At 45.6% G+C, this 22,487-nt stretch overlaps 1 protein-coding gene across 1 annotated transcript; it reads left to right on the forward strand.

Annotated features, from left to right (window-relative positions):
- Positions 1-385: 385 nt before the first annotated feature.
- GBX2 (gastrulation brain homeobox 2) lies at positions 386-3,098 on the forward strand. The gene is made up of 2 exons (XM_073304773.1): positions 386-945; positions 2,060-3,098. The coding sequence occupies exons 1-2, from the start codon at positions 435-437 to the stop codon at positions 2,581-2,583; spliced, it is 1,035 nt and encodes a 344-aa protein (XP_073160874.1). The 5' UTR covers positions 386-434; the 3' UTR covers positions 2,584-3,098.
- Positions 3,099-22,487: the final 19,389 nt, after the last annotated feature.

Consider the following 22,487-nt stretch of genomic DNA (forward strand, 5'->3'; position numbering starts at 1 on the left):
CGCCCCGCCCCCGCCCCCCGCCCCCGGCCAATGGGCGGCCGGGCGGGCGCCCACGTGAGGCGGGCGGCGGGTCGGAAGCCGGCAAAACGTGAATGGGAGAGGAGAGCGCAATTTAAAGGTGCTGGCGGCGCCCGGAGAGAGCCCCGCGCGCTCCGACCCAGGCAGCGTCTCCGCGGCCGCCTCTGCGCACCGCCCAGCGGGGCCCCAGGAGCCGGCGAGGGGATGCCCCCGATGCCCCCCAGCAGCACCGGAGGCGGCCCGGCGTCGACCCCGGCCTGACTCCCGTCTCTCTGCCCGGCACCCCCCGGCCCGCCCCCCTTCCCCAGCCCGCGCGGGACGGGGCGCCTGGATCCGCCCGGCTCTGGCTGCGCGCCGCGGGGCGGGCCGCCCGCTCCTGCCTTTCTGCTCCGCCGCCCCCGGTCCCCAGCAGCTCTATGAGCGCGGCTTTCCAGTCCTCCCTCATGATGATGCAGCGCCCCTTGGGAAGCAGCACGGCCTTCAGCATAGACTCTCTCATCGGCAGCCCTCCCCAGCCCAGCCCGGGCCACTTCGTCTACACCGGCTACCCCATGTTCATGCCCTACCGGCCGGTGGTCTTGCCCCCTCCGCCCCCGCCCCCTCCGACCCTCCCTCAAGCCTCGCTGCAGCCCGCCCTGCCGCCCTCCCACCCCCACCACCAGATCCCCAGCCTGCCCCCCGGCTTCTGCTCCAGCCTGGCCCAAGGGATGGCTCTCACCTCCACGCTCATGGCCACGCTGCCCAGCACCTTCTCCGCTTCCCCGCAGCACCAGGAGGCGGCCCGGAAGTTTGCCCCCCAAGCTCTCCAGGGCAACTTCGACAAGGGCGAAGGGCTCGCGCAGGAGAACGAAGAGGGGAAATCCTTCCTGGGCAAGGAGAGCTCGCTGCTGTCATTCGCCGCCGCAGAAGCCGTGCAGGCTTCCCTGGGTGAGTGGACAAATGACTCTTCTGGGCGCTCAGTTAGAGCAAGTTTTTACTCCCTTTCAGTGAAGCCGGGGTGTGGGGGGGGGGGGGGGAGGGTTATTGCCAGGGGATAAGGACAGATCGTGTGTGTGTCCAGCCATAAAATAACCATGTCAATTTCACAAATTTAGCAATTCCATTCCATCGAAATAGGTGATCTCCAGCTACTTTTTACTAGGAAATAAACCCCTCTCCCCCACTCAAATCCTGGGGGAGGTGGTGAGTCTCACACATTATTTCCAAAGGAATGCACTCGACAAGGGTTGATGAGCTATAACACTGCAAAGCGCAACCTTATCAACCTGAAAACTTAAAATCTATGTCACATGTAATTACTACAGTCTGTCTAATCGCTATTTATAACAGCGCTGGCTGTGCTGCAGGAGGCCAGTTGGATTTTACAATTGATTTCAAGCGTTTAAAAAAATCGCACGCAGGAAAGAATCATCTCTGAAATATTTAATCCTTCCGGGGAAAGATGTCTTTTCCAGAGAGAACTAATCTCGGTTTCAACACTTTCTTCCCATTGTTCACAGTACTATCCAAAGAGGAAAAGTTTAAGTACTTCCCAAACAAATTAAGTTTCCCTTTCTCCGTTTTTTGAGAGGTTTTCCTCCCACTGTTACAAAAATATTGGCAAGTGAAATATACATGGCTACCAGTAGCTGCATGCAGAGAACTGTCTCTTCAATCTTGTGTTGTGGCAGAAGGTAACATTTCATAAATCGGCTTGGTGCGAGGCTATGGGGGATGGTGGCTGCTATTCCAACAAATGATGAGAAAATATCGGCCAGGGGAGAAGTGTTGAAACGGGCAGTGAGAAATTCAGTCTAAAGGAAACAGCTACATGTCCCGAAATGTTACTTTATGTCTGCCAAGATCGGTTTTCTCTTTCCTCCCTATAATCCCGCTTGCTTTCATCAAACCCGGATAGATCTTCCTCCCCTGTATAAATAGAGAGACACAAATCGAGGAGGATTTAATTCAGTAGAACTAAAATTTATGCTGGAAAATGTTCTGGGACGTCTGCAGAGCTAGCCGTGCAGAATGTAACGAAATGCCTTTGGTTTGCTTTCAGTAGGGGCTGGCCGGGCTCAGGCCAAAGATGATTCCAAAGCGGAAGACGACTCTAAAGGCAAAGAGGAAAGTTTCTCGATGGACAGCGATCTAGATTATAGCTCTGATGACAATATCACAAGCCAAGCCGCTCATAAAGAAGAGGACTCTGGCAACGCACTAGAAGAAAACACCCAGAGCACAAATAACTCAAACACCACCACATCTACTGGCAAAAACAGGCGTAGGAGAACAGCCTTTACCAGCGAGCAGCTGTTAGAGTTGGAAAAGGAATTTCATTGCAAAAAGTACCTGTCTCTGACAGAGAGATCCCAGATCGCTCACGCCCTCAAACTCAGTGAAGTGCAGGTCAAAATCTGGTTCCAGAACAGAAGAGCCAAGTGGAAAAGGGTGAAAGCCGGCAATGCCAACTCGAAGACAGGAGAACCATCCAGAAACCCCAAGATCGTCGTACCCATCCCCGTCCATGTCAGCAGATTTGCCATCAGAAGTCAGCACCAGCAGCTGGAACAAGCCAGACCCTGATACATTTTCCACTACCCCTCCCCCCCCATCCAAAAGTTTTGATCAATGTTTCGAAATCGGGTTAAAAACAAACACACACAAACTTTAATCTGAACCTTTCGACATATCAAGTAAAGCAAGAATCTATTAATGAGGCTTAAAACCTGTGTTTTGTTTTGGAGCGGGAATATCAAACCCTTGAAGAGACCTAATAAATATTTATGATACTGTCCTACCTTGTGTATAAAGTGCTGGATGTCAGCTGCAGTGTTTTGACTCTTTTGGGACCCAACAACCAGTGACATGAATTCTGACATTCCAGAAGAACAACAACAAACAAAAACTGCAATGCCTATTACCCATCTTTGGGGTTTTGTTCCTTATCATTTTGAAAGGTAAAAATGAAACAAAACTAAGAGGTTTGTTTTCCCTTTTTTGGGTTGGCTGAGTGGCAGACATTTGGGTGAATTATTTTATTTTATTTTTGCCTGGCTTTCTGTCGATTTGGTTGCATATTCTACTAAGCCATGTTTGAAAAGCACGATCCTCTCTATTGTGTTTAATTTATTTCAATGTAGCTTTTTCCTGATAAGTTATGAAATTTAAAAAGAAACTCAGTCTTGTGAATAAACAAAATCAAAAGCGAAAAAGAAAAAACCCAGCCGACTTCTGTACCGAATTTCTTGTGTGAGAGTGGGAGCATTTTCCCTCCTAGGACAGTATCAGTTTAGGTATGGGTCCTCTGCTTCTTAAAGGTGAGGTTTATTGTCAATGGGAAACATTTCGCAAAATACCTAAAGTTTAACTCTGGGGGAAGGGAGAGCTTGCCACCAAGGTGATAGCTGAGTTTATGGAAGCGAATTTAATCTATAATAAACAGTCAACAAAACCCTGCTGAAATGGATGTTATAGAAACAGGCTGGCATTGTAGAACCTAGTCCAGGAGGGAGCTGACCAGAAGGGAATACGGTAGCCATGCCTGTGATTCTAGGTACCTTGAATTGAAAAGGATCAGACAGGTCTTCTGCCCCCTCCGTAAATATTCAACACCCCCATACCCATGCACCGAATTACCTGGCGCTTTAAAACCAGCCAGTACTGAAAAGTCGGTCAGTGAACTGTTCTGATTTTACTTCTGCTCCAGTCGTGTGCAGGGTTACTGTGGCGTGTCAGACAATGAGAGAGATGCAGGCAGTTTACTCTTGAAGTGGGACTGACTTTGTATTGTTATCTGACCTGCCGCGCTGTATCTGATTAACGCTCTAGGAAATTAACAGGGCCAAGTCAGTATCTATTCGCTGCCTACGCTCTGTCTGATTAGGTGGAAGAAAAACTGCAACCCCGCAACGTTGTCAGAACTGTGGAGGGTCTTTAGTGATATTTAAAAGCAAAGCCCCCTGTTCACCCCCAAAGTTGTCATGATGCCACACTAATTGGGATGCGCACAATGCAATAATCTGTAACGACATGATAAAAATGACAATATTCCGCTAAAAGCTCAGCCAAAATAAACCCATCGAAATGGGGGATTTTTCTTTTCCACACGATTATGGGATTAGGAGACCAGAACTTGTTTCCGCCTGGTTATGAGCATACACATCAACGGTTGAAACATATATTTGATTGTCTACTCTTCCCCGCCCCCTTCTATCGAAAGCTTGTTTGCTAACAAAAAGACTTAATTTATTAACAATCATTGGAGCTAAATACTACCTTTCCTCCCACAGATATTTAAACAAAAATATTGTCTCTATCACTCGCCTATAACGCATCTACTGTGGGCATCAGGGACAGAGGCGACCTACAAATAGAAAGACAGGAATTAAAAGCGTTAATTTGCTAAATAAAATTAAAAACAAACAAAAAAAGCAACCAGCTCCTAACTGGCTGTGCAAGTGGACAATTAAGGAGAGCTGCAAGGAGCAAGTTGCTATGCAGATAGCGCTGAGACTTCTAGTTTAAGCTTCAGTGAGTAAATCAAATGTTCCAGAAGGTCAATACCAATATTGACATAATTTATATCAGTTGCACTTCATCATATATATTTTTTTTAATGCTGGGGTTTAAATTGCATTAGAACGGTCTGGAAATGAAGCTTTGTAAGGACACAGCATCTTGTTTGTGGTTTCCCTTCTAAACTGCCCCAAAAATATTCCAAGTAAGTAGCCTGATCAACATCGATTTTTTTCCCCTTTTGCACTAGGACTATATTATTTATAATGACTGATAAACGGCCTAGATGGATTAAAAGAGAATGATAGGAGAGGATCATGAATAGATAGCCTACATTTGAATCACGGCCACTGAAAGGACAAGGCCAAATATTTCGGCACCAGCAGATAATAACTGGAACTTTAAAAAAAAAATCTATGGATACAGAGGCTTTGACCTGAATCACACCTCATAGAAAACAATTTATAGCCGCAGAGGCATTGAAGGAATAAAGTGTGACTGTGAGCGGTGTATCGCATGGATGTGGGTTGTTTTAGGGGAATAAAGTGCAGAAGGAAAGGAATTGCTGTCATGTACCTGTGCTCGTTAGGCAAGGGGCTGGTGTATGTCTGCATGGAATTTGGAGCGTGGGGATTCCGTGTGTGTGGCTATATATAAAACCCAGGTGCAGTCCCCGTACAGTTGTCAAACACATACTTGACACACCCAGATCAAGCAGAGAAATGTATGAGCTAACCGCACCCCCTGGAGAAGTAAAAAGAAAGTATGGGAAGTATAAAAATGCGTAGCCCCATGACAAACCCTAAATTTTCAATACATGATCTCTATGTATTTTTAAGCGATGCCAGAAGCACTATAGTGCAATCTTTAGTCTACAAAGGGAAGCGCAGACACTTATGTGGCTACCGTTTGTCCCTTCTTAGAAAACCCTGAAAATAGAAGCTCAAGTCGCTTAAGAAGTTTTCCAGCCGTCCTTAGCTGGGAGGAATGCGAGAATGACGCGAGCGCTTTGGCTTGGGGTCAGTTACACCGCTCCAGAGCTGGGAGGATTTCATCTGAGCAAAGAACAGCTGTTCTTTGCCCCTTTTCCGCCAAGGGGGCTGGGAGGGGAGAGACACACGCGACAGTAAATACAATAAAAGTACGCAGCTGCCAAATGCTTAGCAAAGTTACTTACCAATCAAGTTTTTTTTCCCCCACCCAAATAAAATAGCTGCAAAGTATGTGAGAGAGAAAGGGAGATACAGGGCTTGAGGTGCCCTGAAGTGGAAACAGGGACAGAAGAAAAGAAGATAAACAAGTGAGGGGGGTTGATAGCTGTCATCATCACCACGATCATGGCTTTCATTTGGCTGCCTAATGAGTCAGATCACAGGCAGAGAGAAAAATTGTCAATCGCCCAGGCTCTAATGAATTTTTTTGCAAATTGTAATCAAGCCAGGCCGTCTCAGCTCGCTGATTAATGAGACCCAGGAGGCTTGGCCAGCACCTCAGCTTTTTATTCCATCCCGTCCTCCCTGCACTAAATTAACAGCAACTTGTCTGAGCTTCAAATTAACTCCCAATGATTAATTCTGATGGGGGGGCCTGAAGAATAGCTCGTCCTAATAGGCACTGGCCTGTGATGCTGTTTGAAATTAATCCACTTCCCCTTTGGCTGCCTGCTTTAATCCAAGGTTGGGGTTTGACATCACTATATTTGTTGTTACAATAAATTCCAGTTACATCTGCAGCTCAAATCATTACAGTGCCTCAGTCATAGAACAGAAATCGGGGCCCAAGCTGACCAGCCCAAAGTTGGGAGTTTTCTCCAAGCCATTCGCAGCTCATCTGGCCCTCTTATATGACACTTTATTATAAAATATTAGATTTTTTTCCAAAAAGTAAATTTACCACTAATTCTCATGCAAACAATCCCTCTCATTTCTTGGTGCGATGCTATTCTATTAGATCAGATACATGCATTTTCAATACACTCCTGATCTTTATAATCATCTCATTAGGAAAATGATGGGGGGGGGTTATTTTGGTAGAAAATACTCCCCACCACCCCTACCACACACACACGAGGCATCTAAAACAAAGCTATCAGAAGAGACTAGGCTTTTTGCCACGCTAGAGCTGTGCTTAACTGACAAGCAGAGTGTGTTTAAACTTAGCAACTTTCATTGCACTGATGTCAGGGAAGCAGGAGAAAGGGCTAACTGGCGTTCTGTTAGAGGTGTCATTTCAAAAGGAAAGGTACTAACATTTTCCCAGTGATCAGGAAGGCTTCTGTAGAGGGTCTGCTACGACTCGAATCCTTGTGTCCAATTTGGGTTTAATACTCCTACACACCACAACTATTTCTTTAGTCCTTGAGCGAGCAGGTTTGGATTTATTATTAATTAATTATTATTATTATTAACATGACCTCCCATCTCTTCTTGGTGGTGATCTTTAGGTTCCCCATTGACTGCGTTTCCCACTTGTGTTTTTATAGCTTTGATGACCATCATTATATGTTGTATTATTGTAAACTCATCGTGCTATTCCCTATATTGCATGCAATTTACCACTACACATATGTCTCTGGGGCAAACACATCTGTTCTAAGAAGTCGAGACACCTCCCCCCTCCGAAGGGTCAGACCTCTCTTCCATCTTGTTTCTGTTTGTATTGACTTAATTGGTTTAATTATTTCAGCTGTGATTGGCAATACTCAGCATTGTACCTTTTTAACTGCCCCAGGGGTCTGCCAGTGATCTCTGTCAGAAGGATGCAGATTGCTTAGCCATCCTGCAATTTACAAAAGTCCCTTTGTGCTGAAGCATTGAGATAAAAGTAGAACTGTTCGCTTTCCATTGGAAACGCGGGATGAATTTATTATCCCAGACCCCAGCAAAGGTGGTGTGTGGGAGGGGAGATTATGCTTTCGCAATTAATTTATTATTATCTGTCGCTGATTGTCTTCTCAGGCAGTGGGGGAAAGTAACCCGACTGGCCTTCAGCGGACAACGCAATAGGTTGGAGATTTGGAAGAGATGTTTGCAAATAGTCGGTGGCCAAACAGAAAGGTTAAAGCAGCAGGGACAGAAACCCACGCGAAGCAATGGCACATAAGGGCCAAAACAGAAGTAAAACTGAACCAAGCTTGGCATTCTTATGCCTTTTCCCAAGAAAGAGCAGTTTGGAAAGTGATCATTGTCCCCCTACGAAATCAGGTGTTTGAAATCAATTTCCTTTAAATAAAAAAAGATTAATTTTATTTCAATGTAACAATTACTTTATCTCGATTTCTAAAAAAACTACCGGGAAATATCCAAAATCCTCCTCTGGAGCTGAGCTAATATTATAGTGAGGAATATTTCGAGAGAAAGTTTGTGGATCTCTAGGCAGACTGAGTAATGTGGTCAAACAGCAGTCACTGAAATGAAGAGAGAGGAATTGTATTTAAGAATAAGTATTGCATTTAAGAATAAGAACTGGTGTGATTATATATCAGCACTTTTAAAACGCCGGGTAAACAGTGATCGGACAGCAAGATCTGGACCGAGCCAAGCTTATCTATGTCTATACTGGGATGTAGCAAACATCTCCAGCGAGATCAATCTTCATAATTCGGACCTTATGGTGTAAACAAGAGAAATATGAGCAGGGTAACTGAACATGAATGCAAATCACACTGTCACCGTAATAAAGTACCTGAAACACTGACACACAAAAGCAACACCATATGTATGAAGACAACCTGTATGAATTATAAATTACATCATAAAAATTGATTGCCCATTTTAACCGTTCAGAAACACACACACACACACACAAATCGGTGTTGACTTTCACCTCGCTCTCTCTTGCTAAAGGTCACGGTGCCTTTTGGTGATCGCACCCATTTTGTAAAGCCAATATTTTGGCATGGGCCAGGGCCTGGGAGAAGCAGCCTTAGTGGTTTGCCAAATCCCATCCAGCCTGGGGTGGCCTCTAATTACATGCAAGCACCCAACTTTCTTATTTGGGTCTTGACCCTCCTACTTCCCATCTCTCAACTCAGGTAATTTAGGCACAAACCTCCTTCTCTCAAACACCTGGACTGGACTAAGGGATTGATTTCAGAAGGTGACCTTAACTTCCAGGCCACTAAGTGCCATCCCCAAATGTCACAGCAGGCTGCACCTTACACCACCGCCCTCTGCTGGCCAACTCGAGCGGCACGGCATTGGCCATGGAGACAGCTGCTTGCATGCCCTCCAGCTGGGGGGCGAGGCGCCAGAGACACTGACCTGTGTAGGGGCGGAGCAGGGGCTCACTGGAGAATGCCATCTGCCAGATGTCACTGAACGGCCCCTTAGGCACCGCTATCGGAAGTTGCAGCTGTGACTGTCAAGCTGCGTAGTGCAGGCGGGCAAGTCCCAGCGCACCCCTTGGATAGGTGATGGGCTACTCTTGCTTGCATCGTCTTCCTACCCTGGGAGAAAGTGTTAGCCGCACGAGTCAGAACAACCACTGGATGTGACGCGGGGGGGGGGGAGGGAGGGAAGAGAAATTACAAACAGAATCTAAATCCAGATTCTGTTGCATAACAGACAGGCCAGCAAATTCGGAAGCACTAAACCAGGTACTTAGACCACGAGCAGTACACCCCCACCCCACTCTAGATCAGGACCAGATAACTCCGGCATACACAGAAATGGAGCCAACAGATTGTTTTCCAAATGCCTAGATTACCACTATTCCTTTAATCTGCTGCTAGACTCCCAGCGGCGCGCCACAGTTTGCAGCATCTCTTCCTACCCTCAAGCGTTTAGAAAAGCAAAAGTGTCTCTTGTGTTCTTGCTTGTTTCGATCTACCTTGTGTGTTGCAGTCATTAAGGTCATAGGTATATTCGTGTCTGCTTCGAAACACCCGTGAATTCTGCACTCACGCAAGCCGAGACAAGGACTTCAGGAATTTCAGTTTGTGAAATCACCTGGAGCCTCAGACACCTCTGGAATCTGCATTGGTTTTAGATCTTTGGCTGCTATGCTGAATGCAGCTTTCCACCCCCCACCCACCCCCAAGGTGTACAGTGGCTTCCTGAGCAGACAGTGGCTATTTGTGTTTGGGCTCTGAGGAAACTCACGTGGCGCTATCATTCAAGGGCAGGAGACGTGTAATAAATAAGGGTGATAGATTCTCACCAAGCAGTGAGATGTTTGCACGCCCTTCCCTCCATGCACAGACCCCAGCACCTATAACAATAGCCTTGGGGCAAACTCGTGTGTGTGTGTGTGTGAGAAAACACCACCGAATTTAGGAGGGAGGCACATGCTTTCATTTTGCCTTTTAATCCAGCCATTCAGAATGTTTCCTTCTGGTCTTCAATTAAATGGTTCTCTGTTCTCTCTGGCTTGCTTTGCCAATCAATATTACATTTAGTCCCAGTGTCTGTTGCAGAGGGACACAATCCTGCCCCTCTCCCTCCCTCTCAGAAAATCACCGGGCTTCCACAAGTGCAGCCCGGCCCTGGGAAGAGAGGAAGGGCCATGCAAGGGCAACCTGGGCATTAGAGAACCGAGTCTGCATGGCCCTGAGTTGCTCTTTTTCCCTGCTGAGCCTCGGCCACAGAGAGAACTCTAATCTATTTATTTCAAGCCACTTCATCCACTCTCCTGCTTTTGTCATGGCACCAGCCCCTGGCTTTGTGGTATGACTGCTGATCTTTTTAAAGCCCCGTCCCCTCTCGTCTGGGGTCTCCTTGGCTGCCTGAATTACAATAGATAAAACAGGATTACACTGACCTGATCCTATTAAACTCTGCCAATCGATCTGCAGTGACCTCCCTTCAGCTTGCTCTGCAAACTTACTTAACTTTTCTCTGGTGATTTACACTTGCACGCGAGCGCGCACACACAACACTGGGGCTGATCTTAGCCAAAAACGTCGGCAGGAAGAGGTTGAGTTTCGAGTTGGGTATCACAGGGAGGTTTGATTATCCCAAGGCAGGTCTGAGTCACGTGTCCCTTAAGTCTCTCTCCCCTCCCCCCATTTCCCTTTCGCTCTATGGCACAGAGGAAGCAGCAGCGCTGTGTTGTTACTCAGCCGGCTCTGCTCAGCTGATTTCAACCGAGGTACCCCAGGGGACGCTGGTGAATCAGGCCAAGAATACCGGCGATAGCCATACACAGAGAACTGAATTTGCCCAGTGATCCTGCATGTGCACCGGTTAAAAATTCACAGAGTTTTGCGCATTTCTGGAGGTGCATACGATCAAAGGGCCAAAAAACCAACAACCAAACCCATAGTTCCCAGGACCCAGGGAGGTGCAACTGCAGTCCCTGAAAATGTTGCCGTTTTTATCTTGGAAACTGGGAACAGTGGAGAACAGAGAGGAAGGTCCTGATGCTGCTCTCATCAAAACGAGGGACAAAACTGCCACTGGTTTAAACAGGAACAGGATCTGCCCTAATTATTGTTTGTGTCACAAGAACAACCCAGCTCGGGACCATGTTGTGCTAGGCTGTAAATTCTGTGGGGCTGGAATTCTCTTACTATCTTAGTGGACAGGACAGATAAAGTGTAGGGGAAACAAGGCATTATCATCCCCCTTTAACTGACAGAGAATTGAGGCAGAGAAGGACTAAGTGCCTTGACCAAGGTCACACAATCTGTGGCAGAGCTGACAACTGAACCCACAGCCAAAGCCCTGTGAAATAAATGGAAAGGCTCTCACTGACTTGGGATCAGTCCTCTTTGTCTACAGGAAATGTCAGAAGTACAAAATGTATTTGTATCAAATGAATGTCTGTTTAATGATATTTCTTTAGATTTGGATAGAGAGACTAAACTCATGGAATTACTTTATCCATTGCCAGTGGAAGCATCACTTTTCGTTCGTGATAGGACACCCCACCATTTGTGAAAGAACGGATGCTTGGAATTAGTTCCCGCATCCCAATGGGAAAATGATCACAAAGCTAGAGCATATTCTAAAAACGTGCGGAAAAATATGGGTAATTTATTTAAATCCATCAGGATGATTGAATTAGTGAAATCAATGGGAGTTTGGTACCTAAATCCCTTTGAGGATCTGGGTCCAAAAGGTCTGAGCCTTGTCCCATTGGCAGTAATGCCAGTTTTGCCATTGACTTCCATGGGCATAGTTTCAACTCTCAAACAGTGTAACTGAGATGCTTCAAAAGACAAACTGAGGGTTCCCATAAACTTCTTAGGACTAGTGTTATAAACAATGAGTAAATTGACTTGAAGTGTGTAAATACACATTTCAAAGTGTCTGTCATCATTCCCTTTCCACAGCAAGAAAAAGGAGAGAAAAATGAATAAGAACACAAAACATTGCTGTTTCATAAACCCATAATGCAGAAGTTAAACATACATTATGAACAAATATGGCTTATCTGAAGTTACCTGAGTGGAGTTATTATGAACTTCCTCTAAAATCAGCTGAAGGTTGTTGCCTCAAATATGGGCTTTTCCTTTCATTATTTTTTGCAAAGATAACTTTTCATGATGCTTTGTGTGAGAAGGCCCTGATAATAGGTGGCAAAGGTTTACATGCTTTCACTCCTCAGCACCAGAGCTTGCTATTGTACTTTCCAATATGCTTTTCTGGATGACTGCTGCTGCTTAAGCATTTAGAATTGATAAAGAGAACAATGAAAAAATGTACCCTTGCAACATACCAGCAAGCATTTCCAGGGACGGCATCACTACCTCATATCCTCAGAACAGGAACAATTAAAAAAAAAAACAGGGATATCAAAGTGGTGATGTAATTATGCAAATTAAATAATTGTTTATCCACTGGCCGATTCACCTCATTACCAAAAGGAGAAGCTGACAGATCTGGCATCAGTGACATGTGACAAACAGGATTCCTCCCATTGTTTGACTTTGAAACACTAGAACTTTGAGGTCACAGATCCTCCATGGGGCCAATTCCCACAGTCCTTACACACGCAAAATTCCCAATTGAGTCAAGATGAATGTGAATGGGAGTTTTGCCTGTGTAAGCTGTGACACAGAACACAATAATACAACCTAATAAAACAAGAATGTCTGAGAGCTATGCCTGAAAAAAGAATCACAATGAAAAAAAAAAATCTTTAAAGCAAAATGGGCTGGTTCCTCCTTCCTGTTGTAGGAAATGGAACTGATACAGTCCAGTAAAGCCCTGTTTATCTGAACCCTTTTAATCTGAAACTCTCTCATCCAAGTCCTAGTAACAGCCCCAGAATGTGCATCTCTTCACCAATAGCTCATTCAGTTATTCCAAATGCCTTTGATGCATTCAAGGGATTCTGGGTAAACACAGGTTTCAGAGTAGCAGCCGTGTTAGTCTGCCTCCGCAAAAAGAAAAGGAGGACTTGTGGCACCTTAGAGACTAACCCATTTATTTGAGCATGAGCTTTCGTGAGCTACAGCTCACTCCACGGTATGCATCCGATGAAGTGAGCTGTAGCTCACGAAAGCTCATGCTCAAATAAATGGGCTAGTCTCTAAGGTGCCACAAGTCCTCCTTTTCTTTTTGGGTAAACATAGTTTTACTATATATGTAAAGGACCAAATTATGAAACTTTCCTGGTGGCTCAGCAGAAATACAATTCTATATAAACATATAGGGAACATTACCAACAACTGGCAAAGTAACTTAGTGGATCCAGCAACAATGGCTTCCTAGACCTATTAGTGCATCCTCACTTTGCTTCAAAGGGATTTGGGTGCATAACTTCCATTGAAATCAATGGAATTACCTTTGACGATCTTGGCCTGAATATAAGGTATAAAAGAACTTCATAAAACCATTGGCAGTTGTACAGTGACATGATGCACTACATACAAATAACCTCTTCCCTACTAAAAATACACTTTGTGAACATCATTATATTCCTAGTTTAATATTATCTATCGATAAACACATTGCATTCCACCATCAGGCTAATGGTCTTTTTTTAAACACACATCAGTATTTGTTTAAGCAGATGCCTTGCTCCTAGGTCTAAAATTGCTATATTCCTCCCTTCTCCTTATCTCCCCTCAATTATTTTCATATTTCAACATTTCCAAAGCTGTGATAAGTTGCCACGAAAGAAGGATAATAGTAAGTCTCTCTAAGAGAAATTGTTAATTTGGGATTTATAAAGGACTTTCCTTCATGAATAATAGTTGAGATGGATCTGTCTTCCTGACTCATTTTGCAAAGTAACATTTGTAAAGTAAGGTGATCCCAATTACTCCCGCTAATAACTCTTAATTCAGAAGGAGGTTTCACAGTTATTCTGAGGAAACCAGGGGGGAAAAAAGCAGGTCTTTTAATACCGAACCAATCTCAGTATCAACAGAGAACTGCTTTAGTGGCACCCAAACACACACTCCACATAAAGAATGGTGGCTACTGTGCTGTATTCAGTTATGTAACTGGTTTTGTTTTCTGTGCACTGCACCTTTAAATCTCCACGGTCTCTTCTGACCACAGAGACTGTCAGCCAATTGTTGTTGAGATCAATGCAGACCGTCAAAAAGACAAGACATGCACTCACTGCGCTCTCACCCATGGAGAGTTTACTTTCTAGACGATCTGGTGGTCCCTCTGGGCCTTAACCTCTATGACTTTTGTTCTCTCTTATAATTGTCTTTCCTTAAGCTAAAATTAAATGAATGTTACATCAGAAGTGTATGGTTGCTCCATGTGCATGCAAAAACATATGATATATAAGGCAATACTAGCAAGCCTCTCATTCCACATATGTACCTTCTACAATGCTCACCCCCTTTTCATTCACTAACCTTAGAGCCTTTATACCAGCTTTGTACCCCTTGTTGGAGAATTCTCTCTTTTGTGTGCTGTTGCTTATCCGTGTAACAGTGTTGAATGTAAATACATTCTAGAGTGCACCTCAGGATTAATGTATTCTACATACTAAACGATTGTATGCATCTCTATTACAATTATTTCTGTTCTCATAATATCTCACCTCTGTTTGCTTCCATTGTACTGGCTTGTAGTGTGGGAAGCTCCTCAATTAAAATGTAGCCGCGGCTCTTCGATTCTTCATTTGCTGGTGGCACTGGGTGGTTGAGGAGGTTGGAGATGGGAGACAGAGCTTTTCATACTGAGTCACCAGCTGCCATATGGCAACTGCTCCACGACCTGTGACGTTCTCAGTGCACATCATGAAAGATATTCTTGTAGGCAGTCCTGGCAGAGGTCAGAGACTGACTGGCCACAGGACAGGAACTCAAAAGAACTGGGTTCTATTTCCAACTCTGCCTTTGACTTGATGGGTAAGTTTGGGCAAATCACGTCATCTCTTTGCACTTGTTCACTCTCTCGCCTTTTGTCTATTTACAGGAACACCATCCCCCCTGAATGATGGTAAATAGGTCATTGGAAGCATCAGTGTAACTGTCTCTATGCTGAGGTTTAAGTCAACATAGCGATCCCGGTCGCAGGTGTGGATTTTTCACTCCCGTGACCAATGTAACTCTCCGACCTAACTTTTAAGCGTAGACCAAGCCTAAGAGTTCAGAGAAGGAGAGAAAGGAACAGAAAAAGAGGAAGAAGGAAGGATTAAATTTTGACTCCTCCACTGGTCAGATCCTCAGCGACGAGTCCTCCCCCAGTGTTTGGCACCTGATGTACACAACTGCTGGCTGCTGCTGGCCCAGGGCTCCCCGCACACAGCAGTTCCACCTTCTTCCTCTGCAGGCCCAGGACTCCCCGCACCCAGGAGTTCCACCTTCTTCCTCCGCAGACCCAGGGATTCTCCTACACCCTAACCAGGCCAAGGGATTCCCTTGGTGGTCAGAAGCTGCACTCCTCTCCCAGGTGCTCTCCCTCCATCCCACTCCATGCCCCAATCCCAATCATAGGCACTCTGCTCTTGTTGGTTAGTCCTCCAGTGTTCTGCTCCATTGTGTCCTTCCTCCTCAGTGGCCCATTCACCTCTGTCAACCACTTACCTATCCCTCACTGGTGTGAATGTAATTATTGCAGTGAAGTCTGCCTGAGTTAGCTGCCAGAAGCCATCCCACAGAGGGACCTGACCTCCCCCCCACACACACACACACAAATCAGGGGCTGGTGCTCTGAAATGGATGGTGATGCCTTAGATGTCAAAACTATTAACTACTATCTTTGAGAACTCCTGGAGCACGGGAGCGGTGCCAGAAGACTGGAGAAGGGCAAACATAGTATCTATCTTTAAAAAGGGGCCAAGGTGGCCCAGGGTACTATAGACTAGTCAGCCTAACTTCAATACCTGGAAAGGTACTAGAGCAAATTACTACACAATGAATTTATAAGCACCTGGAGGATAACAGGATCATAAGGAATAGCCAGCATGGATTTGCCTAGAACAAACCACACCAAACCAACTTAATTTCCTTCTGTGACAGGGTTACTGACCTAGTGGATGGGGGAAGCATTAGATGTGATATATCTTGATTCTAATAAGGCATTTGACTCAGTTCCACTTGACATTCTCACAAGCAAACTAGGGAAATGTGGGCTAGATTAAATTACCATAAAGTGGGTACACAACTGGTTGAAAGATGGTACTCAAAGAGTAGTTATCAGTGGTTTGCTGTCAAACTGGGAGGGTGTATCTACTGGAGCCCCACAGGGGGCAGGCCTGGGTCCAGTACTAGTTAATATTTTAATTAATGACTTGGATAATGGAGTAGAGAGTACGTGAATAAAATATGCAGATGACACCAAGCTGGGAGGGGTTGCTAGCACTTTGGAGGACAGGTTTAAAATTCACAATGACCTTGACAAATCAAAGAATCGGTCTGAATTCAACAAGATGAAATTCAATAAAGACAGGTGCAAAGTATTTGAATTACAAAGGAAAAATCAAATTTACAACTACAACACTGGGAAAACCTGACTGGGTGGTAGTTGGGCTGAAAAGGATCTGTGGGTTAGAGTGGACCACACACTGAATACGAGTTGTCAGTGTGATGCAGCTTCAAAAATGGTTAACACAATTCTGGGCGTATTAACAGGAGTGCTGTAAGACACTGGTGAGGCCCCAGCTGAAGCACTGTGTCCAGTTCTGGGTTGCACACTTCAGGAAAGATGTGGACATATTAGAGAGAGTCCAGAAGAGAGCAACAAAAATGCTAAAAGTTTAGAAAACCTGACCTATGAAGAAAGGTTAAAAAAAACTGGGCATGTTTAGTCTTGACAAAAGAAGACTGATGGGGGACCTGATAACAGTCTTGCACTGGGTTAAAGGCTGTGATAAAGATGACAGGGATCAATTGTTCTCTGTAGCCACTGAAGACTGGAGAAGAAGAAATCAGCTTAATCTGCAGCAAGGGAGGTTTGGGTTAGATATTAGGAAAAACTTGCTTCCTATCAGGGTAGTTAAGCTCTGGAATAGGTTTCCAAGGGAGATCATGGAGTCCCCATCATTGGAAGCTTTTAAAAACAAGTTGGACCAACACCTGTCAGAGACTGTCTAGGTTTACTTGGTCCTGCCACAGCTCAGGGGGCTGGACTTGATGACTTCTCAAGGTCCCTTCCAGCCCTACATTTCTGAGATTTCCCAGCTGATCAGTTTGGCAGAACCACCCAGCTAATGTTCTTCACTCCTGGATGGAGTGGCAGATATTGGGGTGGAGATGGGAGTGAAGGGAGACGGCTATGGGTTTGGCTGCTGGGCTAAGAAACAATTATTTTTAAACCCCCCTTCTCCCAAAATATAACATCATATTCAGACCTGCCCAAACAGGGGAAGGAAGAGCTTCAACCATTTTCCAGTACCAAAAACCTCAACTGTGTCACCTCCCATGCTTTCCTGGATGCCAAAACCCCCATCTGTTCCCTAACCAGCTGCCAAAACTCTCAGCTTTCCCTGACAGGTTCTTTATTGTGCTTCTGTATTTTCAGTACCAAAGGCTGTGTCACACCAGAAACTGGAAATTTACAGGTAGTGCCAAATAATCTTGCAATAAATTACAAGGGATATGGTACAGAGTGTACTGTGTTGTACCAGAGGACGGTGCTATTGAGAGAGAAAGGGCCACGTCATTTAGATTCCATATGCCACTAAGGAGAGACAGCCCTGTTAAAATGCATGGACCAATTGCAACTAAAGCCCAGTGTCCCAGATAACTTGCATGTCGTCCATTAAATGAATACAGAATCATACTAGGCTGGTGTTCCGTGCCCTAGCAGGCAGGTATTTGCGCATGCATATCTCTGGGTGCCCAACTGAATGTGTGCGCAAATCCCCTAGTTGCATTTGCGCATGGCTAGAGAAGCACACATCTGGGAAAGGCCGCAGATGTTTGGGAAGTTACACAGAGCACAGCAAAATCATGCCCTGAGTATGTAAAAACTAGCCAGAATCACCCTTATTAAACATATACACATCAGAACAAAGCGGGTTCTCCTCTTCTATACACAGAGAGAGGACATTTTATATAAACTTCCAGGACACAGTGGGCTCCCAAGCGCCATTGTCCTAGAGAATCCTGTACCGTGAGGTCTCTTGATATGTCAGATAAAGCACAGTGTGTATGTAACATTCTGGCACCTAACAGGACAACGGACATAGCTAGACTCCCTCTGTTTTTTGTTCTGGTCCCTCTGTGCTTAAGGGTTTTGCTCCTCCTTTTCTATCTACCTGTCTCTTTTTCCCACCAATGACCTTTTCTTTCCCGTCCTTTCTCCCTATAAATCTTTCTCTGCATCCCTCCACATGTATTATATTGCACAAATCACCACAGTATGACTGCTGGCTCCATCCTCCCTCCCTAACCTGTTATTTTCATCCCCAGATACCTCCACCTCACCTCCAGGGGTCTCACCAGTGTTTCATTACAGCCTTTTTTATGACTTCCCTCCCCGCATCATTGTAGTATGGTGATGCCAGTATGGTGATGCCACCCCTTGCCAGCATTAATGGCTGAGGCTCCAGATACCTCGGCGAGGCAGGAAAGCGCAATCCCCATTTTAAAGAGAGGAAACTGAAGCACAAAAGGGCACGTGTCAGCAGTAGGGATTAAGCCAAGGTCATGTAGGCAGCCTGTGGCCGAGCTAGGACTTGAGCCCCGATTTCCTGAGTCTCAGTGCGTGCCTTAATCACAAAGCCAACCTACCTTTCAGTACGTTGGGCCTCATCTCCTGGGGTCTCTTCTCCTTTAGCACTTCCTCCCTGAGATGTCTCTATTCACCCGCAGACTCTTCCTGTCCCTGCCCTCTCTCCCCCTTACTTCCCCTTCTTGACCATCTCTCCTCCCTCCATTCTCTCCTTCCTGGATGTCTATCCTGTCCCTCCCCTGCTCTCTCTCTCTCTCACTCACCCTGGTTATCCCCCTCCCCCACTCTCCAGCAAGGCATTTAGAATACACCCAACACTGTGTTATCTAGGAGCACCCCCCAAAAAGGGTATCCCTCCTGTGTTATCAGTACTCTTTTACCTAGGGTGACCAGATGTCCTGATTTTACAGGGACAGTCCTGATTTGGGGGCTTTTCCTTATATAGGCACCTATTACCCCCCATCCCATCCCGATTTTTTACACTTGCTATCTAGTCACCCTACTTTTACCTCACAGTTCCCTCTTAGTGCTCCTCTATGCCCCCCATACCACCTCTGTATGTCTATGTTCCCAATGCCCCCAGCACCTCTGAGATCCCCCCATCCCACCACCCCTTGTCTTCTCCTCAGCTATGTTCCTCCTTCCTGCCTTCATCAAGTTCTTCATCTTCTCTCTTGTTTGCCTGGCACTTTGCGGAGCCCTCTCCTGGCTGGGTGTTGAACTGGGGAGTGAGAGCGTGTCGCGGTTGGAATACTGCCACCGTTCTGGTGCCCACGACTTAAAATGGGTGCTGAAAAACTAGAGAGGGTGCAGAAAAAAGCCATAAAAATGATGCAAGGGCCAGAGAAAATGCCGTACAGCAGGGGTTCTCAAACTGGGGGTCATGACCCCTCCGGGGGTTGTGAGGTTATTACCTGGGGGGTTGCGAGCTGTCAGCCTCCACCCCAAATCCCGCTTCACCTCCAGCATTTATGAGTGTTAAATAGAAAAGAAGTGTTTATAATTTATAAGGGGGGTCGCACTCAGAGGCTTGCTGTGTGCAAGGGGTCACCAGTAGAAATTTTGAGACCCACTGCCCTGCAGTGAGCGACTTGGAGAGCTCAATCAGTTTAGATCATCATAACGAAGATTGAGAGGTGACTTGCTTACAGCGTATCAGTTCCTTCACAGACAGAAAATACCCGGTCCCCATAGACCACTGGTGCCTTCCCATACTGGGGGGTGGGGGAGCAATCTAAAGCGAAGGACATATGACTGCCCCACGTGTCTCCTCCTCCGCCCTGCCCCCAGCCCGGGGCCGCTGCATTCTCCCCACCCCACGTTAACTTTTGGGGGGGAGGGGCTCTGTCCTTCTGCTGTGATGGCTACCCCTCCCCCCAGCATGTCCCTCTTCTCTCCCTAGCAGCCAGGCCCGGGCAGGGAGCCGGAGGAAGCCACTCCTGATCGCTGCTCTGTGCAGTGGAGCACAGATAAAAAAAGATATACATTAGCCAAACAGAAGGTATGCTTTGGTTAAACACAAGTTATTGGGCTCAACACAGGGGTAACTGCGTGAAATGCAATGGCTTCTGTTATACACCCAATAATGAGCCATCAAGTATCATTACTGTATCTTCATCAGGAGACTCAAATCAAAGAAGAAGCTCTGTAGAGTTGTTTTAGCAGATTACTTTACAGGTTCAGCAAGAGATTTAAAGGTGAGTGCAATTTTGCACTCTCAGCAAATTTGCGGATGATACCAAACTGGGAGGAGTGATAGATACGCTGGAGGGCAGGGATAGGATACAGAGGGACCTAGACAAATTGGAGGATTGGGCCAAAAGAAATCTGATGAGGTTCAATAAGGGTAAGTGCAGGGTCCTGCACTTAGGACGGAAGAACCCAATGCACAGCTACAGACTAGGGACCGAATGGCTAGGCAGCAGTTCTGCGGAAAGGACCTAGGGGTGACAGTGGACGAGAAGCTGGATATGAGTCAGCAGTGTGCCCTTGTTGCCAAGAAGGCCAATGGCATTTGGGGATGTATAAGTAGGGGCATAGCGAGCAGATCGAGGGACGTGATCGTCCCCCTCTATTCGACATTGGTGAGGCCTCATCTGGAGTACTGTGTCCAGTTTTGGGCCCCACACTATAAGGAGGATGTGGATAAATTGGAAAGAGTCCAGCGAAGGGCAACAAAAATGATTAGGGGTTTGGAACACATGACTTATGAGGAGAGGCTGAGGGAACTGGGATTGTTTAGTCTGCAGAAGAGAAGAATGAGGGGGGATTTGATAGCTGCTTTCATCTACCTGAGAGGTGGTTCCAGAGAGGATGGTTCTAGACTATTCTCAGTGGTAGAAGAGGACAGAACAAGGAGTAATGGTCTCAAGTTGCAGTGGGGGAGGTTTAGGTTGGATATTAGGAAAAACTTTTTCACTAGGAGGGTGGTGAAACACTGGACTGTGTTACCTAGGGAGGTGGTAGAATCTCCTTCCTTAGAAGTTTTTAAGGTCAGGCTTGACAAAGCCCTGGCTGGGATGATTTAATTGGGGATCGGTCCTGCTTTGAGCAGGGGGTTGGACTAGATGACCTCCTGAGGTCCCTTCCAACCCTGATATTCTATGATTCTATGATTCTATGAAAAGAAAATGGCTGTGCCCTTTTTGCTTCTTGACGATGGAAGGTGGCCTGAAAGTCTCTTCTTCCCTTCCTTATTTCCATTAGAAAGGTAGGTCCTGTTTTGGGCTGAATGTCTAGAGATCTAATGAAAACATGACCTCACAAGAGTGAAAACAATAAACACTGAAGCAATTGGGAGGGGAAAGGATTTTTAGGTAGACTGTTTAACAAAGACATCCTTTCCTCAACATGTTAATTAGCAATTGATGTAGAATTTATTAACAAAAACAGTGTTTTAAAGATTCAAACCACCTGCCTTTTAAATTGCAGAGCACTAACAATGCACATCCCCCAAGACAGTCACTAGCTGTTTCCAGGAAAACGGGAGAGCAAGAATGCCACATCTTCTGCTATTTTCCCTCCTTTTCTTTTTAAAGGAAAAAACCCTACACTTCTCATGTCATCTTTATCCAAGGTAAAGAAACTGAAAAGGGTACAGGACCAATGAAGGAAAAAGCTCTGTTATAGGTAACCATTAACAGTGTTGACAAGAAGGTGATGGAAATCAGGAAAGAAGGGTATTATTGACTGAAGTGTCTTCTACATAACAAAGCTACTCAATAATTTCATCAGGTTTGTTATGTATTATGTTTTCCAAGCAAAACGAGCCCTTTTCCAGCTAGATGACTTTTACTTCTGAATCAGGAAAAACACTTCCAAAGAAAGAACAAATACAAAGTCTCCACAAAAGAGATCACAGTAACTCAGTCATGCTTCTGAACTGAAAAAACAGCCTCTGCAGCTGGCAGAGAGACTTGTCTACATTGAAAGGTGCAGCACACAGAAAACAGAATGCCACCCTCTTCTTTCAGTCACCTAACCACAGACGCCACATCACTGACCATTCACATTCAGCTGAGCATCACAGCCATTACAGCAGGCTAACTTGGAGAAATTCCTTAGCTCTGTTCAGTTTCCCCCACCATTAGGATAAGTCATAACACATGGTCATGTCACATGTATGTAGGTGAATTTTTGAATTCAAATTCTTGTGACTCTGAATGTTGCTTCACAGCCTGTACAGTTCATGCACCTCTTTTTCTAATTGAACACAGAGCGGTGGTGGGATTTTTCTTACCAGGGCCTCCCTACCTTTGGTTGTTACCCGTTGTCATAAATATAAAGGGAAGGGTAAACCCCTTTAAAATCCCTCCTGGCCAGAGGAAAAATCCTCTCACCTGTAAAGGGTTAAGAAGCTAAAGGTAACCTCCCTGGCACCTGACCAAAATGACCAATGGGGAGACAAGATACTTTCAAAAGCTGGGAGGAGGGAGAGAA

Source organism: Lepidochelys kempii, chromosome 11, assembly GCF_965140285.1.
Source record: "Lepidochelys kempii isolate rLepKem1 chromosome 11, rLepKem1.hap1, whole genome shotgun sequence".
Lineage (NCBI taxonomy): Eukaryota > Metazoa > Chordata > Testudines > Cheloniidae > Lepidochelys > Lepidochelys kempii.